At 58.2% G+C, this 15,921-nt stretch overlaps 5 protein-coding genes across 5 annotated transcripts; 4 read left to right on the top strand and 1 right to left on the bottom strand.

Annotated features, from left to right (window-relative positions):
• Positions 1 to 453: 453 nt before the first annotated feature.
• Positions 454 to 3,990, top strand: VTJ04DRAFT_1772 (uncharacterized protein; the record flags this gene model as incomplete). The annotated part of the gene is made up of 1 exon (XM_069359496.1): positions 454 to 3,990. The coding sequence occupies one exon, from the start codon at positions 454 to 456 to the stop codon at positions 3,988 to 3,990; it is 3,537 nt and encodes a 1,178-aa protein (XP_069224380.1).
• A 148-nt stretch (positions 3,991 to 4,138) lies between these two features.
• Positions 4,139 to 4,369, bottom strand: VTJ04DRAFT_1771 (uncharacterized protein; the record flags this gene model as incomplete). The annotated part of the gene is made up of 1 exon (XM_069359495.1): positions 4,139 to 4,369. One exon carries the CDS (start codon positions 4,367 to 4,369, stop codon positions 4,139 to 4,141), a length of 231 nt encoding a protein of 76 aa, XP_069224379.1.
• A 1,879-nt stretch (positions 4,370 to 6,248) lies between these two features.
• On the top strand, positions 6,249 to 9,134 carry VTJ04DRAFT_1770 (uncharacterized protein; the record flags this gene model as incomplete). The annotated part of the gene is made up of 6 exons (XM_069359494.1): positions 6,249 to 6,320; positions 6,426 to 6,550; positions 6,641 to 6,809; positions 6,872 to 6,962; positions 7,032 to 7,527; positions 7,580 to 9,134. 6 exons carry the CDS (start codon positions 6,249 to 6,251, stop codon positions 9,132 to 9,134), a joined length of 2,508 nt encoding a protein of 835 aa, XP_069224378.1.
• A 1,164-nt stretch (positions 9,135 to 10,298) lies between these two features.
• VTJ04DRAFT_1769 (uncharacterized protein) lies at positions 10,299 to 11,619 on the top strand (the record flags this gene model as incomplete). Its single annotated transcript, XM_069359492.1, has 3 exons — positions 10,299 to 10,395; positions 10,460 to 10,718; positions 10,776 to 11,619. The coding sequence occupies 3 exons, from the start codon at positions 10,299 to 10,301 to the stop codon at positions 11,617 to 11,619; spliced, it is 1,200 nt and encodes a 399-aa protein (XP_069224377.1).
• A 1,510-nt stretch (positions 11,620 to 13,129) lies between these two features.
• On the top strand, positions 13,130 to 15,335 carry VTJ04DRAFT_1768 (uncharacterized protein; the record flags this gene model as incomplete). The annotated part of the gene is made up of 3 exons (XM_069359491.1): positions 13,130 to 13,308; positions 13,382 to 14,041; positions 14,099 to 15,335. 3 exons carry the CDS (start codon positions 13,130 to 13,132, stop codon positions 15,333 to 15,335), a joined length of 2,076 nt encoding a protein of 691 aa, XP_069224376.1.
• Between the last annotated feature and the right edge of the window lie 586 nt (positions 15,336 to 15,921).

Genomic DNA, 15,921 nt, shown 5'->3' with positions numbered 1-15,921 from the left:
CGCAACATTGTGAAATGCCATCCGAGGGATGTCCTGTCGCTCGGCCACGGAGTCCGCCCGGGACGTGTGAGGCCAATCAGCGTGCCAAGACTTGATGTCGGCCGGCCCCACTTCGACACTTTAGACCCCTGTTTGTAAACAAACCACAACCCGCATCGCGTCTCGCAACACCGCCAAAAGTGACCTCATTCACCTTGTCTCGCGGTCAACTCGCGACTTCTTTCCTCATTTGCCTTCGCCCGTTTGGCACATCTCGAGATACAATTCATTGGTACGCGATGCGTGTTTAAAGTCCATCGGGCCTTCTCACTTCGAGTTTTTAGCTATTTTGTTTTCTTTTGCCTTGTCGAGTCGAGACAACATCGCCCGACTTGGTTGTCGGTTGCACCTACCGTCTTCCCTCTCTTCGACCTCTGGACCGCGCCGAGCTTGACGCGCTCCGGCAGGCCCGCCATGGACATCAACAGCACTAGCCGGAGCAGCCATGCTGCTGCCAAAACACGACATATCTCTAGACTGAGAAAAGAGATGTTACAGCATCGTATGCACCAGAACCCGTTTAGCTCGCCGCCCTCATCGACTGGCTCCCACGACACGGTCAGCACCACGACCGAAGAGCTCACCCAAAACCTATCCGACTTCACCTTCAGCCCGGACGGCGAGGGCACCCGCCGCTTCTCCCACGGCCTGCCGAACCCGTCCAAGAGGCTCACGTCTCGTTCGAACCGCCTGTCATCCCGCCAGATGGACGTGCTGAACACGTCTGTCATCGCCCGCACTTTTCCCGAATGGAGCGGCTTGCTGCCTAAGGACTCGGCCCCGACCCAGACAGACGACATGGCTGCCCCGCAGAGGCACGTTTCTGGCTCTTCGGTCGGCAAGGAGAACATGCCTCCGAATCAGGAACGCGCAGGCGATAACCCTCTGGAAGAAGCTGCCGAACTCAAAAAGAAGCGCCTCCGCCCCGACCTGCATGCTCGCGTCGAGAACGAGTCGGACTGCTCGACGGTCCTTTCACTCTCTCCGCCGCGGCCTTCTTCTCGCCGCCGCTCTCGCTTCGTCGACCTCCCCGAGAATTCGCCCATGTCCCCGGATAACCGGCCTTCGCTCCAGGAAATGGTGTCCAAGATTCGCACCGAAAAGCAAGTTGGAAGCGTCGACACGACACCGAAGCGTCCCTCGCCTCTTCAGCAAAACCACCAAACTCCGCCCCAAGCGACCGTCAACTTCGACCACAGCATCACCACTCCCACCCGCTCCTTCTTCCTGCCATCCTTCCGCCATCTCCCAGAGTGGACGTCCGGCGCCCTCAAATTTACCACGACCAAGAATGGCGTCCCTGTCTTTGTGAAGACGGCCAACGGCGTCCGTCTCGACCAGTACGGAAAGAACCACGAAGAGATCCGCGCGGTCGGCATGAGCAAGGAAGACGAGGAGATTTTCGTTTCCATGGATAAACTCCAGGAGGAAGTCCGCGAACTCCACGACCACGACGCGATGCTTCAGCGGGAGGCTGAGAGGCTCCAGCGCGAAGTGGACCAGCTCCAGGCGGAGCTGAAGCGGCTCAAGTCCCAGAATCTCTCGGATAGTGCCCTCGGATCGGAATCCGAAGCATCGTTCCGGCGTAGCGGCGCCTATAGGGACGATCTGGAGTACGAGGTTGCGCAGCTGCGGCAGCGGCTCGACCAGGCCAACCGGCATTCCGTCACCGATATGCACAGCGCCGGTCTCGCTGCCGAACGCGACGAGGCCCTGCACCAGGCCGCCCTTGCCCGGGAGCGTGCCGCCAAACTCCAGGTGGAGCTCGAGGCCACACAGAAAGACCTCGAATCCTCTCTCCATTTGCTCCAAGAAAAGGAGGAGCTCCAGCTGGAGCACGAGGCTTTGCTTGCGGAGAACCAGACACTCAAGGAGCAGAGGGATGGCGCCCTCAAGAACAACAAGGCTCTCGTCGCCGAGAATGAAAAGCTGCGCCGGGAACTGAGCGAAGTCCAGAAGGAGCTTCGCACGACCCGCGAAGAACTCGCCTCCGTTCGCAAGCAGTATGAAGCGCTCGAGGAGGAGAAGCGCCAGCTGGCCCAGGATCATAGTAGCATGGAGCGTAACAACGATGACTACTACCGGGAGAACAAGAAGCTGCAGGCGCAGATTGCTGCACGCGACAAGCACATCGCCGACCTCAAGAAGGGGATCAGCTCGCGGGACCGCCTGATTGACAACATGCAGGGTCTTACCACCGACACGGCCATCCTCGAGCTCAATGCTGAGCTTCAAGCCGAGGCTGAGCAGCTGCATGAGCAGGTGGAGCAGCAGGCGGTCGAGCTCAGCCAGAAGGACGGTGAGCTGCGTGCCAAGGATGGGCGCATCCGCTCCTTGAAAGAACAGAATCTCGACCTTGCCATCGACAACGAGCAGCTCCGCGAGGAGAATCAGCGGCTGCGCTCCGAGAACGACGCGTTGAAGGGCAAGTCGGGGGCGGACACCAAGGCCGCTCGCCAGGCTCAACCGCCCAAGAAGAAGGCGGAGGAGACCAAGACCAATGATGCCGGCGCCGACGACTTTGAGCAGCGCGAGGAGGCTCTGCGGAAGAAGCTGGAGCGCCGGGCGGCTGCGATACAGAAAGTCAAGAGGCTCTCGAGCAAGATCCTCGAGATTGCCGAGCAGGAGTTTACCAGGTCGGGCAAGATCACGCGCATCATTGAGCCGACGAAAGAGACTTTGGCGACCTTGGACGAGGTCACGAGCAAGAGCGCCGTCAACCTGCCGGACGACGATCCCACGCAGGAACTGCATCTGAGCGACGACTCCGACTTTGCTAGCGTCATGGAAGGAGAGATCGTCAAGCTGAGGCATACTTATCAGGAGCTTCAGAAGCGAGTGCAGCAGGATGCCGACATCACCGACTACTCGCTGCCGCCTCTGCCACCAGCGCTTCATCGGAGCAAATCGGACAGCACGATCCCGACCAAGACGGCCCCGGCCAAGGGCCAGCCCCAGGGCATTCTCAAGAAGTCGAGCCAGTTCGACGACAACACGGGTCGCTTCAGCGTCAAGTCGGCGCTGAGCATTACCGGCCACCACACTGAGGACGACATCTACACGGCTACGCACACGCGTCGGTCGTCGTTCGGGAACACCCAGGAGTTTTCTCACCCCGTGTCCCGCCAACGCCGGCACTCGGAGGCAGGCCGCGACGCGACCGAGCCCAACATGACGTCTGCCTTCTTCGTGCCCGACATAACGCTGGAGGGCAACAAACAGACAGACGCCGCCAAGGCGCCGATCCCATCTCTCAGCAAGGACGCGCGCCGCGTGCTGGACGGCATCTGCAAGCACAACTCGGTCAACTGCAATGTCTGCGTCCGCATCGCCACCCACGGCAGCGGCGGCGTCGACAAGACGGCCGCAGCATCAACCGCCAACCCGGCCATCCCCGCTCCCGCTGACGTTCCCGCCCCTGCTGTCGCTGCCGCCACCACCGCTACCACCGGTCCCGCGAACAGCAAAACCATCCTCATCACCCCCGAAGATGTGCGTCGCGGAAAGAAGACCGTCCAAGCGGTCAAGCCGATCCCCGTGTCGGACCGCCTGCCGCCGCAAACCTCGGGGGTCGAAGAACCCACCGTCCGCCCGTCGATGCCGCCCGGCGAGGCGCTGGCGGTGCTCATCAAGGAAACCCAGGACGAGATCGACCACCTGCAGATGGAGCTGCGGCGGCTGAACGAGGTGTACTTCAACCTGGACAAGTCGGTGGGCATGCGCGAGCGCCGGCGGACCATGGCGGAGATCAAGCGGCTGCAGGGCGAGCTGGAGGCGCGCAGCGGGCATTTGTACCGCCTGCACGACGTGCTGGAGGGGCAGAAGATGGCGGGGCAGCTGATGGAGGCGGACGGCGTGGATGTGACGGTGTTGAGCGGGTTGTTGAGGGCTGAGGTTTGCAACACCGCGACGGTCGGGGAGGAGGGGGAGGTGTGGGAGGGGTTTGAGTAGCTTTGGGGGCTTTCCTTGCTTTCGTCTGTTCGTCCAGGTGTGAGGGGGTAAGGGGGTGTAAGGAATTATTTGTTTTCTTTTCTATTCTACTGTTGTGTGTGGGTTGTGTTGGAACTGAGCGACGATGACGACAACAAACAGTCCTCTGTTACAGGCAACTGTTATTGGGTATCTGTAAGGGAACACGGACAGGGTCCAGGATGGGTAGGAGGTATTGGCGTTTGTGGAGGCGCGGGAGACAAGGGAAACAAGGCAGATTGGTTTGTTTCATTGTTTGTTGGAGTAGTTGCATGGAGTGGGTTACCAATGCTGGGCTCGGGGATGGCGAGGATGACTTCAGGGTTGTTTTCATGACTCGGCTCGAGGTCAAGTACAGCATTGTTTAACTGGGGAATGGCGTTGGGTTTGTTTTTCTTGATGATTTGATGGCAATCAAAATTGAATTGACTTCGACTTTCTCATTGAGATATGCTCTTGTTGTGTTGTTCAGGTACCTTACATTTCGGGCTGCTTTCCTCGTTTTCTGTGGCAATTCTGGTCGGTCTGCTCTCTGGATGAGATAGCACGGCCACGCTTCGCGCTGCTTCAGCCTTGTCTGGTTGAGCCGCATGCCCGCGGGCAAACCGATGAATTGGTGGCAGTTTGTCTTTGGAGGGGGGTGAAGAGGAACAGTGGCAAGAAAACTCGTCCAGTAGATCCCTCCATAGCTCGACCTGAGAAGGTTGAGTTGCCAGTATAACTCTCTGTATGTACATACTTCGCTGTCATCATACTTCCCGTCGGCGCGGTCCGGCAGCCTCCGGTACACCATCACCCAATACAGTTCCCGAGACGAGTTTGTATACGGTGTGATGCGCGGGTGAGGGCCGGTATTTTCGGTGTATTAGTCAACATTCTGCTCGCCCTCCTGGTCCTCCTCGTCACCGCTCTTGTCAACAAGCATTGGATTTGACCACACCAACTCAAGGGCTCTTTGCTAAGTTGTATTCGCTTGGAGGCGCTGAGGTCTGTGTTTGCGGTTCGGAGTAGTGGGTTGTGAAGTTGCGGTCAGTCAGGCTGAGCCAATATCTTCCGGGGGGTGGTTTGGCTGGGGACTTGATGGTTAGTCAATGTTTCGTCCTTCGACAGACGAGGCTTGGGCCATGGGCGTTTTCTTGGAAGTGAGATGTTCTGGGATCAGCCTGCCTCTCTGGGCGTGGATGAAGATCGTCCTGAGATTAACTACTCCTGTGTATCTTGAAGGGTAATATAGACTCCGTCATCACAGGTAGAGCTGCTTATATCCAACACCCAGGGTTTACATCACGAACTTTGGGGTCCTCATGCATACCGAGAGTGGGGCTATTTCCCCGCATTTGATTGAGCATGAACAAAGTAGTCTGGAGGGGGGAAGGAGGGTGATACTAGTTGTGAAAAAGAGGTAGAGAGGAAGATGCAGGTTCAGCTGGCACTGTGCACCGAGCGTGTTGCTTTTGTAAGACCCTTGCTTGATGAGGGATCCGGAGAGACGGAATCCTGTCTGGGATGATTGGAAGACGACTAGGACACCAAGCGTACCGGACATACACTATGTAATTAATGAAATTATGAGTTGTCTAACTAAGACTAAGTATCCGTAGAGGGGTTTGATGACGGTTTGGATCATGAATCAACAGCAACGCCGTTTCTTCTTGGCTTGTCTTCAACAGCCCACGCTCACAGGCGGAGTCCCGTCCTCCCCGGAGGGTTGCGTCTCGGTATTGTTCGTTAGCGAGTTTACATGCAGCTGCGGCCAGGATCCTATTCCGGGAAACCTTTCAGCGCATTCTTGGCGACCTGAATTGGGGAGCGTACTGGACGCGTTTCCTGCGCAAGACAGTGGTGGGTGGGAAGAGGTCTGGCCAGGAAGTGCGAGGGCAAGAGCACCATGCCGTTGGGGGGGCATGCTCGACATGGGGGTAGGACATGGATCGCTCTGTGCCTGGATCGGTACGACAAGGCCAAACCGGTTGGCTGCGTGTTGGCTTCATTGATTTCCTTTTGTCCATCAAGACAATCAATCCATCTGTCTTTGTTTCAAATTCGATCGTCAGTCAAGGAAGCATTAGCTGCGCCACTGTGATCGACCCTCGGCAGGAACTCTACTGTCGGCCAACACCCTTCTCTCTGTTGAGGAAGCCTCCCATTGTTGGTTGGGCCTGCTCAAACTCCGTCCTAGCACTCACCCCACGACGGTGACCTTCCCCATCGCAACGCGAGACAAGGCCACCACGACGACGATGACCACCAGTACCGCTACCGCTGTTGTCGCGGGCATCTCCTGCGTCGAGTGCCAGCGTCGCAAGCAAAAGGTTCGACGACGGCGACGTTAATTGCCCCTTTGCTCTAACCACCCTGCTCCCGACATTGGCGCGGAGACCTACCCGAGTTGCCATGGCTAACACGGCTTCCGGCAGTGCAATCGCGAGTTCCCCTGCAACCACTGCCTCAAGAGAGGCGTGTCTCATCTATGCCGCTTTGTATCCAAAGCCGGCGCCAAGGTCTCCAAAGACTCGGAACATTCGCAGGACAGCCAGCCGAGGTGCGATACTTGACAAACAGCCCCGCATCCCGAATGCCCTCGTCGACACCATCATGCAGCAGGGTGGTGGCGGTGTCTGACCTCGACCAGCAGGACATCTCACAAGCGTAGCCTCGGCGACTCGGACAGAGACTCGGACCACTGGGACCAGAACAACGACGACTCGGGGTCGGACGTAGACGTCAGCGGCGCATTGACTCGCCTGGGCTACCTCCCTCATCATCATCACAGAGTGCTTGGCCAGGGGCCAGGTCCAAAGGCAAGCATCGCGCTCGAGAACACCCACCCGCGCCATGCCCAAGAGTACTAACCGTCCGGCAGTCCGTCAGGGATATCGTGGAGGAGAGCGACGACGAACAATCCGAAGAGCTCAAGTCATGTCTTCCCGTGATGCCAGAAAAGCGGTATACTGGTATGTGCCGCCTGCCCTCGAAACAAAACATCCTTACCTGAAAAAGTCCGGGGCCCTGATCGGACACAGACTGTTTGGTCGACAACTGGTTGAACGGCGCGAACCATCAATACTACGCCTTGTATCCGCCCGAATTCAGAACCCAGTATGACGGATGGTGGGCGACCCCGCGGAACAAGGTGTCGCCCGAGCTGACGAGCCTGATCCTCCGCGTCTGCGCCTGTTCCCTACACTTCATCATCGAGGATTCCGTCCGCAAGCGATTGGAAACGGAGCTCAATACGGATGTGTTAAGCTGGGCAGACCGGTTGCATGCCGCGGCTGACAAGATCAGCCTCAGCATACCCCCCGGAAAGGGTGGTCTCGTCCACGTCCAGCAGCTGTTCTTGACGGCGTTTTGGTTCAAATCGGCCGAGAAGTGGGCAGATGCCTGGCACGCCTTGAGCAGGGCCATCCGGGCCGCTAATGAGATCGGCCTCCACCAAGACTCCTTCTCCGAGGGCATGTCCGAGTTTGACCGGGAGATGAGGAGGCGTATGTGGACAATTTTGTACCTGTGGGACTTGTAGGTCAGCTTTCTCCCGGCCACTGCGGCGACTTACTGACGTGATCTCAAGTGCGCTGAGCGGTATGCTGTCTCGGCCGCTCATCATCAACCAGGATGACTGCACCGTCGTCATGCCGACGTTGACGCTCGAGAACAACCCGCTGCGACCCGACCAGCCATCGCCGTTCCGTCACATGAATCTGCACTGCCAGCTCTGCCTCGACATGGCGGCCCAGCTCGGCAAGGGCGCCGCTGCATCCGAAACCAAGGCGCAGATTGCCAAGCGGCTGGTAGATGCCGTGGGGGCGTGGTTTGGCCGTCTCCCCGCCGAGTATTTGGTCGAGTCGCCGGATACCCGCTGGGATGAAGAGTTCGAGTGGGTGGTGTTCCAGCGCAGATATCTGCACCTGATCGGGTACATGAGCTTGTTCAGCCAGCTTCGAGAGTTCATCCCGCGAAACTCGGGAGAGCCGATCCCGGAGCTGGAGTTGACGCTGCGGAGTCTGGGCGTGGACGCCGCGCTGGACCTCATGAAAGTGTCGTGGCTGTTGTTCGAGAGCATGGTCTCGGCGGGCGCCAAGTTTCATTATGCCATCTTCTGCATCTTCGACGCGGCGACGGTCTTGTGCTCGGCGTTCCTCCAAGACGAGGCCCGGAATCTCCCGAAGCGGAACGAGGTGCTCGAGGCCATCTCCAAGGGCTTGGGGATGCTGGCCGAGGTGGCTCCCCAGTCCAAGACGACAGCCTCGCTGTACCGCATTCTTCGCGGGCTCCTCAATAAGCTGCCCCTGGACGTTCGGGAAAAGACGTTGATTGGGGTAAACAAGCGGGTGAAAAGTGGCAGTTCGAGCCCGCCGAGCTCTGCCGAGGCGCCCGTACTGCCGTCCCAGCAGGCTAAGCGCTTGTCCAAGGCATCGCCGCCCGTGGTCCGCCGGGGCGCCCAGGCACAGACGCGCAGATCGAGCACGGCCAGCACCGGCAGCGACTCGACGCTGGACTCGTCGAATCGCCAATCTCGCAGTCCGACGAACTCCTCACCAACAACTAAAAGCAGCAGCACCAGCCAGTCTTCGAATGCCCAAGCAGCCTCGGCAGCGCGGACGACGCAGCCGCCCCCTGTTCCCGTTGTCCCGTCCAACGCAACACCGCCGCACGGAACTTCCACGCAGTCCCAATCCCATGTCATGCTGTCCTCGAGCATGCTTCCCCCAAGCTACTCGGCTCCTCCCAGCGGGTACCTGCCGACAACGACCGCGCCCGTCTCGAGCTCCATCTTGATCTCTCCCGATGGGTTCAGCCCATCGGCAGGGTTCCCGACGGGGACCACGTTCCAGTACACCCCTACTCCGGCCCAGGCAGGGCCCGTGTCGTACAGCGAGCCTGGGTGGGAGCCTACCACGGTTTCAATGTACCCCCCGCAGAGCGGCGTAACCGCATACCATACCGATGGGTTCGACAACCACCAGCCAGAAGTGCTCCAGTACTGGGGGTGGTCGACTTTGAATATGGGCAACCCCGTCTCCTGGTATCAAAGCCCACCAGGTGCGGTTGACGGGGTCCCGGGAGGGTTCAACAGTCAGGGAGACTGCGGGACGAGTATCAGCACTGACGATTTGAGTCGGTGAATGACGGGTGATGTCTAGGGGATGTGTCAGCAGCTTTGAATAGAGAGTGGACAAACTTGTCGATCCTAGTTGGACTCGTTGGATTCTTCGGATCATAGGATGACGTGTCGATATTGAAAACATGGGACCGGCTTGAAAAATAATCTAATGAGCGTATTTGACGCGATATAGGAATCAAACGTGTTCTTGATGCTCGGCCTGATGTTGTTTGATTGGGAGGATCCGAAGATTGACGGTCCCTCGCTAGGTCTCCCGTAGAAAAGTCTGGAGGATGAAGTGCCAACAGAACAAGGAGAGCCGGCATCTTATAAGCCAAGTTCTTGTGCTCCCCTAGACAAAAGTGCTCATTCTCCCCGATTCCCGATTTTATGCATCTATGTCCCAAGTTTCACGCCCCGAAAGCTTTCGGAGGGCGGGTTTGTTGGTGCGGCGCAGTTTGGATCTTGTTGCACAAGAAGCTAAGTACCCGATTGAGGTGGCGGCTGTTGGTCTTGTCTCCACACCTCCTCCCTCTTCACATCGGGGGCCATCGTCAGGAACCAAAGTTTGATTCAAAAAGACTGGAAATGTGACAGCATGATCAGACAATGCGAGTTCAATTTCTACTCGTAGCCTTGATTTGAGTAGAGAATGCTCATTTCTCGGCCGAAGCGGAGATCGCCCCGTCGCCGGACGCAGCGGGGCCCGGAGTTTTGGAAGTGGGTCACCTCGGACGGTTCTCCATCTCCTCACGTCCACAGCAGCAAGTGGGTTCACATCACAGTTGACAAGAACAGCGCGACAGGCGTCGGAGACCTGAGAAGTCTGGTTCCATCATCGAGTGCGGCGGGTCTGTAGAAGTTCGGACATATTCCAGGTTTCTGTTTCTGCAGGAGTCGAGATACCTGAGATAGGGACGCTACCCTCCAAGTTACCTACTCCTTACAGGAACTGCTCTGCCCAATTGGCCCGTCTCCAAGCATACAACCTCGGGCAACCCTATACGGAAGCGTCTGAGTCACAGGCCGAAGGGGGGTGTTTGTCATCATGCTCTCTCCTTTACGATACTTAGCACTATCTCGGCCACCAAGTCCATGTCTACGAAGCATAGTCCAACGAACCGGCCACCTGCAAACACCAATATCTATCCGCTTGACTACACACCTATCACGGAAAGCATCCAGCATGTCCCCGGCAACCAGCGCTGAGAACAAAGCTTCTGCAGCTCCCGTGTCCAAATCTTGGGTTGGGAGTGCGGGAGCCGGCGGCCATGATCTCAGGAGTTAGTCCATGCATGGTACATACATACCTCCGAAAGCAGACGGCCTCGCTAACATGCCCGCCAGGCGATACCATGACCACTCCGACCCCCTCCATGCTTTCCGCCATCCAGTCATGTTCGCTGCTCGATGATGTGTTCCGCGAGGACACCACGACGGCAGAGCTGGAGCGGCATTGCGCAGCCCTGACCGGCAAGGAGGCCGGGTTGTTTGTCTTGTCCGGGACCATGGGCAACCAGGTTGCCTTGCGGACTCTGCTCACTCAGCCTCCGTACGGCGTGCTGTGTGATGCTCGATCTCATATCGTGAACTATGAGGCCGGAGGGTGAGGGTTTTTCTTACCGCACTTATCCTCCCAAGTTTGCTAACCCTGTCTCCGAAGAGTTTCTGCCTTGACGGGCGCTCTCGTCAAGACGGTCCACCCAAAGAACGGCATGTACCTCACCTTGGAGGACATCCGCGACAAGGTCGCGCTCGACGACGACGTGCACACCTGCCCCACGCGCGTCATCAGCCTGGAGAACACGCTCGACGGCATGGTGATGCCACTGGACGAGGCTCGGCGCATCTCGGCCTTTGCCCGGGAGCACGGCATCAAGCTGCACTGCGACGGGGCGCGGCTCTGGGAGGTTGCGGCGTCCGGCGCCGGCAGCCTGGTCGACTATGCCGCCTGCTTCGACACCGTGACCATGTGCTTCTCCAAGGGCCTCGGCGCGCCCGCCGGGAGCATCTTGGTGGGCAGCAACGACGTCATCAAGCACGCGCGGTGGATTAGGAAGTCCATTGGCGGCGGGCTGCGGCAGGCGGGCGTGCTCACGGCGGCGGCGCGTGTGGCCGTCGATGAGACGTTTGGCACGGGGCCGAATGGCGAGGGCGGCTTGCTGCGCAACACGCACGCCCTTGCGAAGGAGGTGGCGGAGATGTGGACCGCTGCGGGTGGGAAGCTGGCCTTCCCCGTGCAGACGAACATGGTTTGGGTCGACTTGGAGGATGCTCGGTGCCCGCCGGAGCTGTTTGAACGGCTCGGCAGGGAGCACGGCCTCAAGCTGATGGACAACAGGATGGTGATTCACTATCAGATCTACCAGAACCGCGATTCTGTGCTGCCAAAGCTGGCCAGCGTCTTCGCTGCGGTGTTTGAGCACAAGAAGAGCGCCGTGGCAGACAGCGAGGCGTCATCGAAGGACAAGGTCGGCGCAACTTCCATGTATCGAAGCAGTCATTAGACATGCACAATGGTGGAGTGGACCTTGGAGATGGCTAAAGCCTCGGGCCGAAGAAAAGTTTTGTGTGTCCTATCCCTTGGAATGCATACCTCGCCGACTTTGTGACGTGGAGCCTTGGGGAACGACTTGTCTGTATGCATACGCCGTCGTAGCGTACTGGCTTTCCATCCCAGGGCGGACTTGACTTGAAGGGATCGCCGACAGATCAGCACTTTCAAGCTTAATCCGCCGAATCGTGCCAAGAAGTCATCGAGTCACACTTCTCCAAGTTTCCCAGAATCTGCCCTCGGTGAGGCGTTACATTCTATGATGCATCCGTTGCTTCCCCGGACTGGCGTAAAAGGGCCGAGAATGCATGCCCCATAACGCCGAGGGAGACAACCGTTGCGCCCCGCCCACAGCCACCTACGCCATACTGATGTATACTATTTACACTGACACCGCGTTTAAGCCGAGGCCAAGAAGAGAAGGCTGAAAAGAAAGCATTCGCCTCAAAAATCGTCACAACTTCGTGACGTCAATATTGAGAAAATGTTGGACATATAGGTTTAACAAGTTGGGAAGACAAGACACTAACAGCCCTGGAACGGCATGAGGGGGTGGGTCATTCATGTACAATCTTGTGTTCCTCTCCCCAGAGCGGCATGCTCGGTGTCTGGGATGTGGTGCTGATCCTTTGGCAGAAACCCAGCATTTTTGGAGGTCCTTGACGTCACTTTAACCCCGTGAACCCAGCCAATCAGAACGTGGGATCGGAGCTATGCCGGAGGATTTCTGGTTGTGGTCAAGAAACCCCGGAAGCTGCCGCATTTCCAAACATCCCCAGACTCCATTTGCGGGGAGGCCTGGATGCCCTGGGGAACGGGAGCGAGCATGCGGCCGTGAGACCGGATGGGTACCTGACCTGCCTTGCGTGGCATCCTGGCAGACCAGTTGTCTTGAAAGTACCCAACGGATCAAGTTGCCCGGCGAGAGGACCAGATGGGAGCCATTGGGGAGGATACACCACTTCGGCCCGGCCCAGGGCACTGGATGAAGATTGAAGAATCCTCAGTCCACCCGGGCTACAACCCTCACCGCCAGCCCCGGATTACCACCTCGCCCACCACTGGGGTGCAGATGCAACCTCTGGAATATTCCTGGGGCGCCTTGACCTCCCCCGCCATCTGCTTTCTCCGGCCGGGACGGATGAATGACGACGCGGCTTGGACCGGGCCGGACACATGGTTACGTTGAGCTTATGGTACTTGCCTGCAGCTAAGGTCGCACGCAATTGCTACCAGGTACAAACTGCTAGCTCAACGAGGAAGTTGGCACCCTGACGTCCATTGGTACGTTGGTATCAAGGAACTGCCCGGGCACCCGGGCATCGTATCATCCCGTCTAGTATAAAGCCTGGATCGGCGCTGACAGGCATCTCAAGTTCGGCTCCCTGCCGTGTCCAAGAGCCATCCATTGAGCCGACTCGAGGTGGTTCCGTGACCATTCTACTGGTCTATACACATTCACCATGATGCGAAGAGGCCTCGTCACAACAGCCTTGGGCAGTCTTGCTCAATTGGCATCAGCACTCTACATCAATAGCTCCGTAACGGCCCCCTGCGACTCGCCGCTCTACTGCCAGGGCGAGATCCTCAAAGCCATCGAGCTTGCGAGGCCCTTCTCCGACTCCAAGACGTTTGTTGACATGTAAGCAATCACCCCTCAAACAGTCCGCAAGGACAGGAGGCCAAAGCACAGGAACTCACTCGAACCCTTCTAGGCCCACCATCAAGCCTCTGGATGAGGTGATTGCGGCTTTCAGCAAGCTGTCTCTTCCCATTTCCAACAACTCGGAGCTGAATGCCTTCCTCGCCGAGAACTTTGCCCCTGCCGGCGGCGAGCTGGAGGAGGTGCCTGAAGACGAGCTGTCGACGGACCCCAAATTCCTCTCCAAGCTCGAGGACACCACCATCAAGGAGTTTGTCGAGAAAGTTATTGACATCTGGCCCGACCTTACCAGGCGCTATGCCGGCGCCGGTAATTGTTCCGAGTGCGCCAACAGCTTCATCCCCGTGAACCGCACCTTCGTGGTGGCCGGCGGTCGTTTCCGCGAGCCCTACTACTGGGATTCGTACTGGATCCTCGAGGGGCTCTTGCGGACGGGCGGCTCGTTCATCGAAATCTCGAAAAACATCATTGAGAACTTCCTCGACTTTGTTGAGACCATCGGCTTTGTTCCCAATGGCGCGCGCATCTACTATCTCAACAGGTCGCAGCCGCCGCTGTTGACGCTCATGGTCAAGACTTACATCGACTACACTAACGACACCAGCATCCTGGACCGGGCCCTCCCTCTCCTGATCAAGGAGCACGAGTTCTGGACCACGAACCGCAGCGTGTCAATTACCGCTCCTAACGGAAAACAATACACCCTCAACCAGTAAGTCCTGGGATTCCATGTTTGTACCTAAACATGGCGGACTGACAGTGACGCCAGATATGCCGTGAACAACAACCAGCCGCGTCCGGAGTCCTATAGGGAGGATTACATCACGGCTACCAACCAGTCCTACTATGCTGAGTCGGGCATCATCTACCCCGTGAAGAACCCTCTGAATGAGTCGGAGATCGCCAGCGTCTACGCCAACTTGGCGAGCGGCGCCGAGTCCGGCTGGGACTATAGCTCCAGGTGGCTTCGCACGCCCAACGATGCTGCCAACGACGTCTACTTCCCTCTCCGTTCCATTGCCGTCAACAGCCTTGTGCCCGTCGACCTCAACTCGATCCTCTACCAGAACGAGGTCATCATCTCCGAGTTCCTCGAGCAGACGGGCAACTCCTCAGCAGCCGAAAAGTTCGCCTCAGCGGCCAAGCAACGCAGCGAGGCCATGTTCGATTTGATGTGGAACGCAACCCACTGGTCATACTTTGACTACAACCTCACCAGCAACTCGCAGCACATCTACGTGCCCGTCGACCCCGACGTCACCGAGGCGGAAAGAGGTGACGCGCCCGAGGGATACCAAGTCTTCTTCCACGTCGCCCAGCTTTACCCCTTCTGGACCGGCGCCGCCCCGGCCAGCCTCAAGTCCAACCCCTTGGCCGTGAAGCTCGCCTACGCGCGCGTCGAGCACATGCTCGCCATCCGCCCCGGCGCCATCCCCGCGACCAACTTCCGCACGGGCCAGCAATGGGACCAGCCCAACGTCTGGCCTCCGCTGCAGCACATCCTGATGCAGGGCCTGCTCAACACCCCGCCCACCTTTGGCGAATCCGACCCGGCCTACCGCGACGTGCAGAACCTCGCCCTCAAGCTCGCCCAGCGCTACCTCGATTCCACCTTCTGCACCTGGTACGCCACGGGCGGCTCGACCAGCGACATGCCGCAGCTCGAGGGCGTCACTCCCGGATCAACGGGCACCATGTTTGAAAAGTACTCGGACGTGGCCATCAACGTGGCCGGCGGCGGCGGCGAGTACGAGGTGGTGGAGGGATTCGGGTGGACCAACGGTGTGCTGATCTGGGCGGCCGACGTGTTTGGGAACCAACTGAAGCGGCCGGATTGCGGCAACATCACGGCCGTCGTGACGCATCCGGGCAACGATAAGCGCGAGGTTGATTTTGATCTGGGCAGGCGTGCGGTCGAGCTGCACCCGAGGGATGCGGCGTGGACAAAGATGTTTGGGCGGAGTAGGGTGAGGGCGGAGATGAGGAAGCGGGCAGAGAGGAATTGAATTGCTGCTGCTTCGATGGCGTAGGTGGTAAGTAATGATGAGAAGATGGCGTTTTTGAGGGTCACATATCTGCTAGTTTTTTGACTTGGCTGGTCGCCCGGCTGGAGACATTCTTCTGATAATTCACGATGCTTTCGTCAGAACCATCATAAGGACTCGGCGATGACGAGTTGCGCTCTGAATCATGGGTGTTGTCATGTTGAACTCTGGTGATATAATACACTATCCGTCAAGGAGCTCCAATTCTCCGACAATTGCCTCCCAAATTCCCGTATCCCCTGTCGTAGTGTTTCCCCGTATAAGTCCCTTGGCTCCCTAACGCCATTCTGTCTACCGTGATATAAGCCCGAACCCCAAGACCTCCGCCAAAACCAATATTAATAAATGCCCATGAAAAACAAATCAGTTCAATTTCCCACCCCTACCACCTCTCCTCGGAGAAGCAGAGGTACTTTGCCTTCGACCGCCCCTACCCCGAACTTCCGAAAGCCGGCTCCGGCTGCGGGTGATCATGGGCTCCATCAGGGCGGGGTCGACATCAGCGGGGGAAGCAGCAGTCGGCGATCCAACAGAGCCCGCCGCAGAC

This window comes from Mycothermus thermophilus (assembly GCF_041956435.1).
Source record: "Mycothermus thermophilus strain CBS 625.91 unplaced genomic scaffold VTJ04scaffold_1, whole genome shotgun sequence".
Lineage (NCBI taxonomy): Eukaryota > Fungi > Ascomycota > Sordariomycetes > Sordariales > Chaetomiaceae > Mycothermus > Mycothermus thermophilus.
The sequence above is the reverse complement of the archived record's forward strand: the minus strand, read 5'-3'. Positions and strand labels throughout refer to the sequence as shown.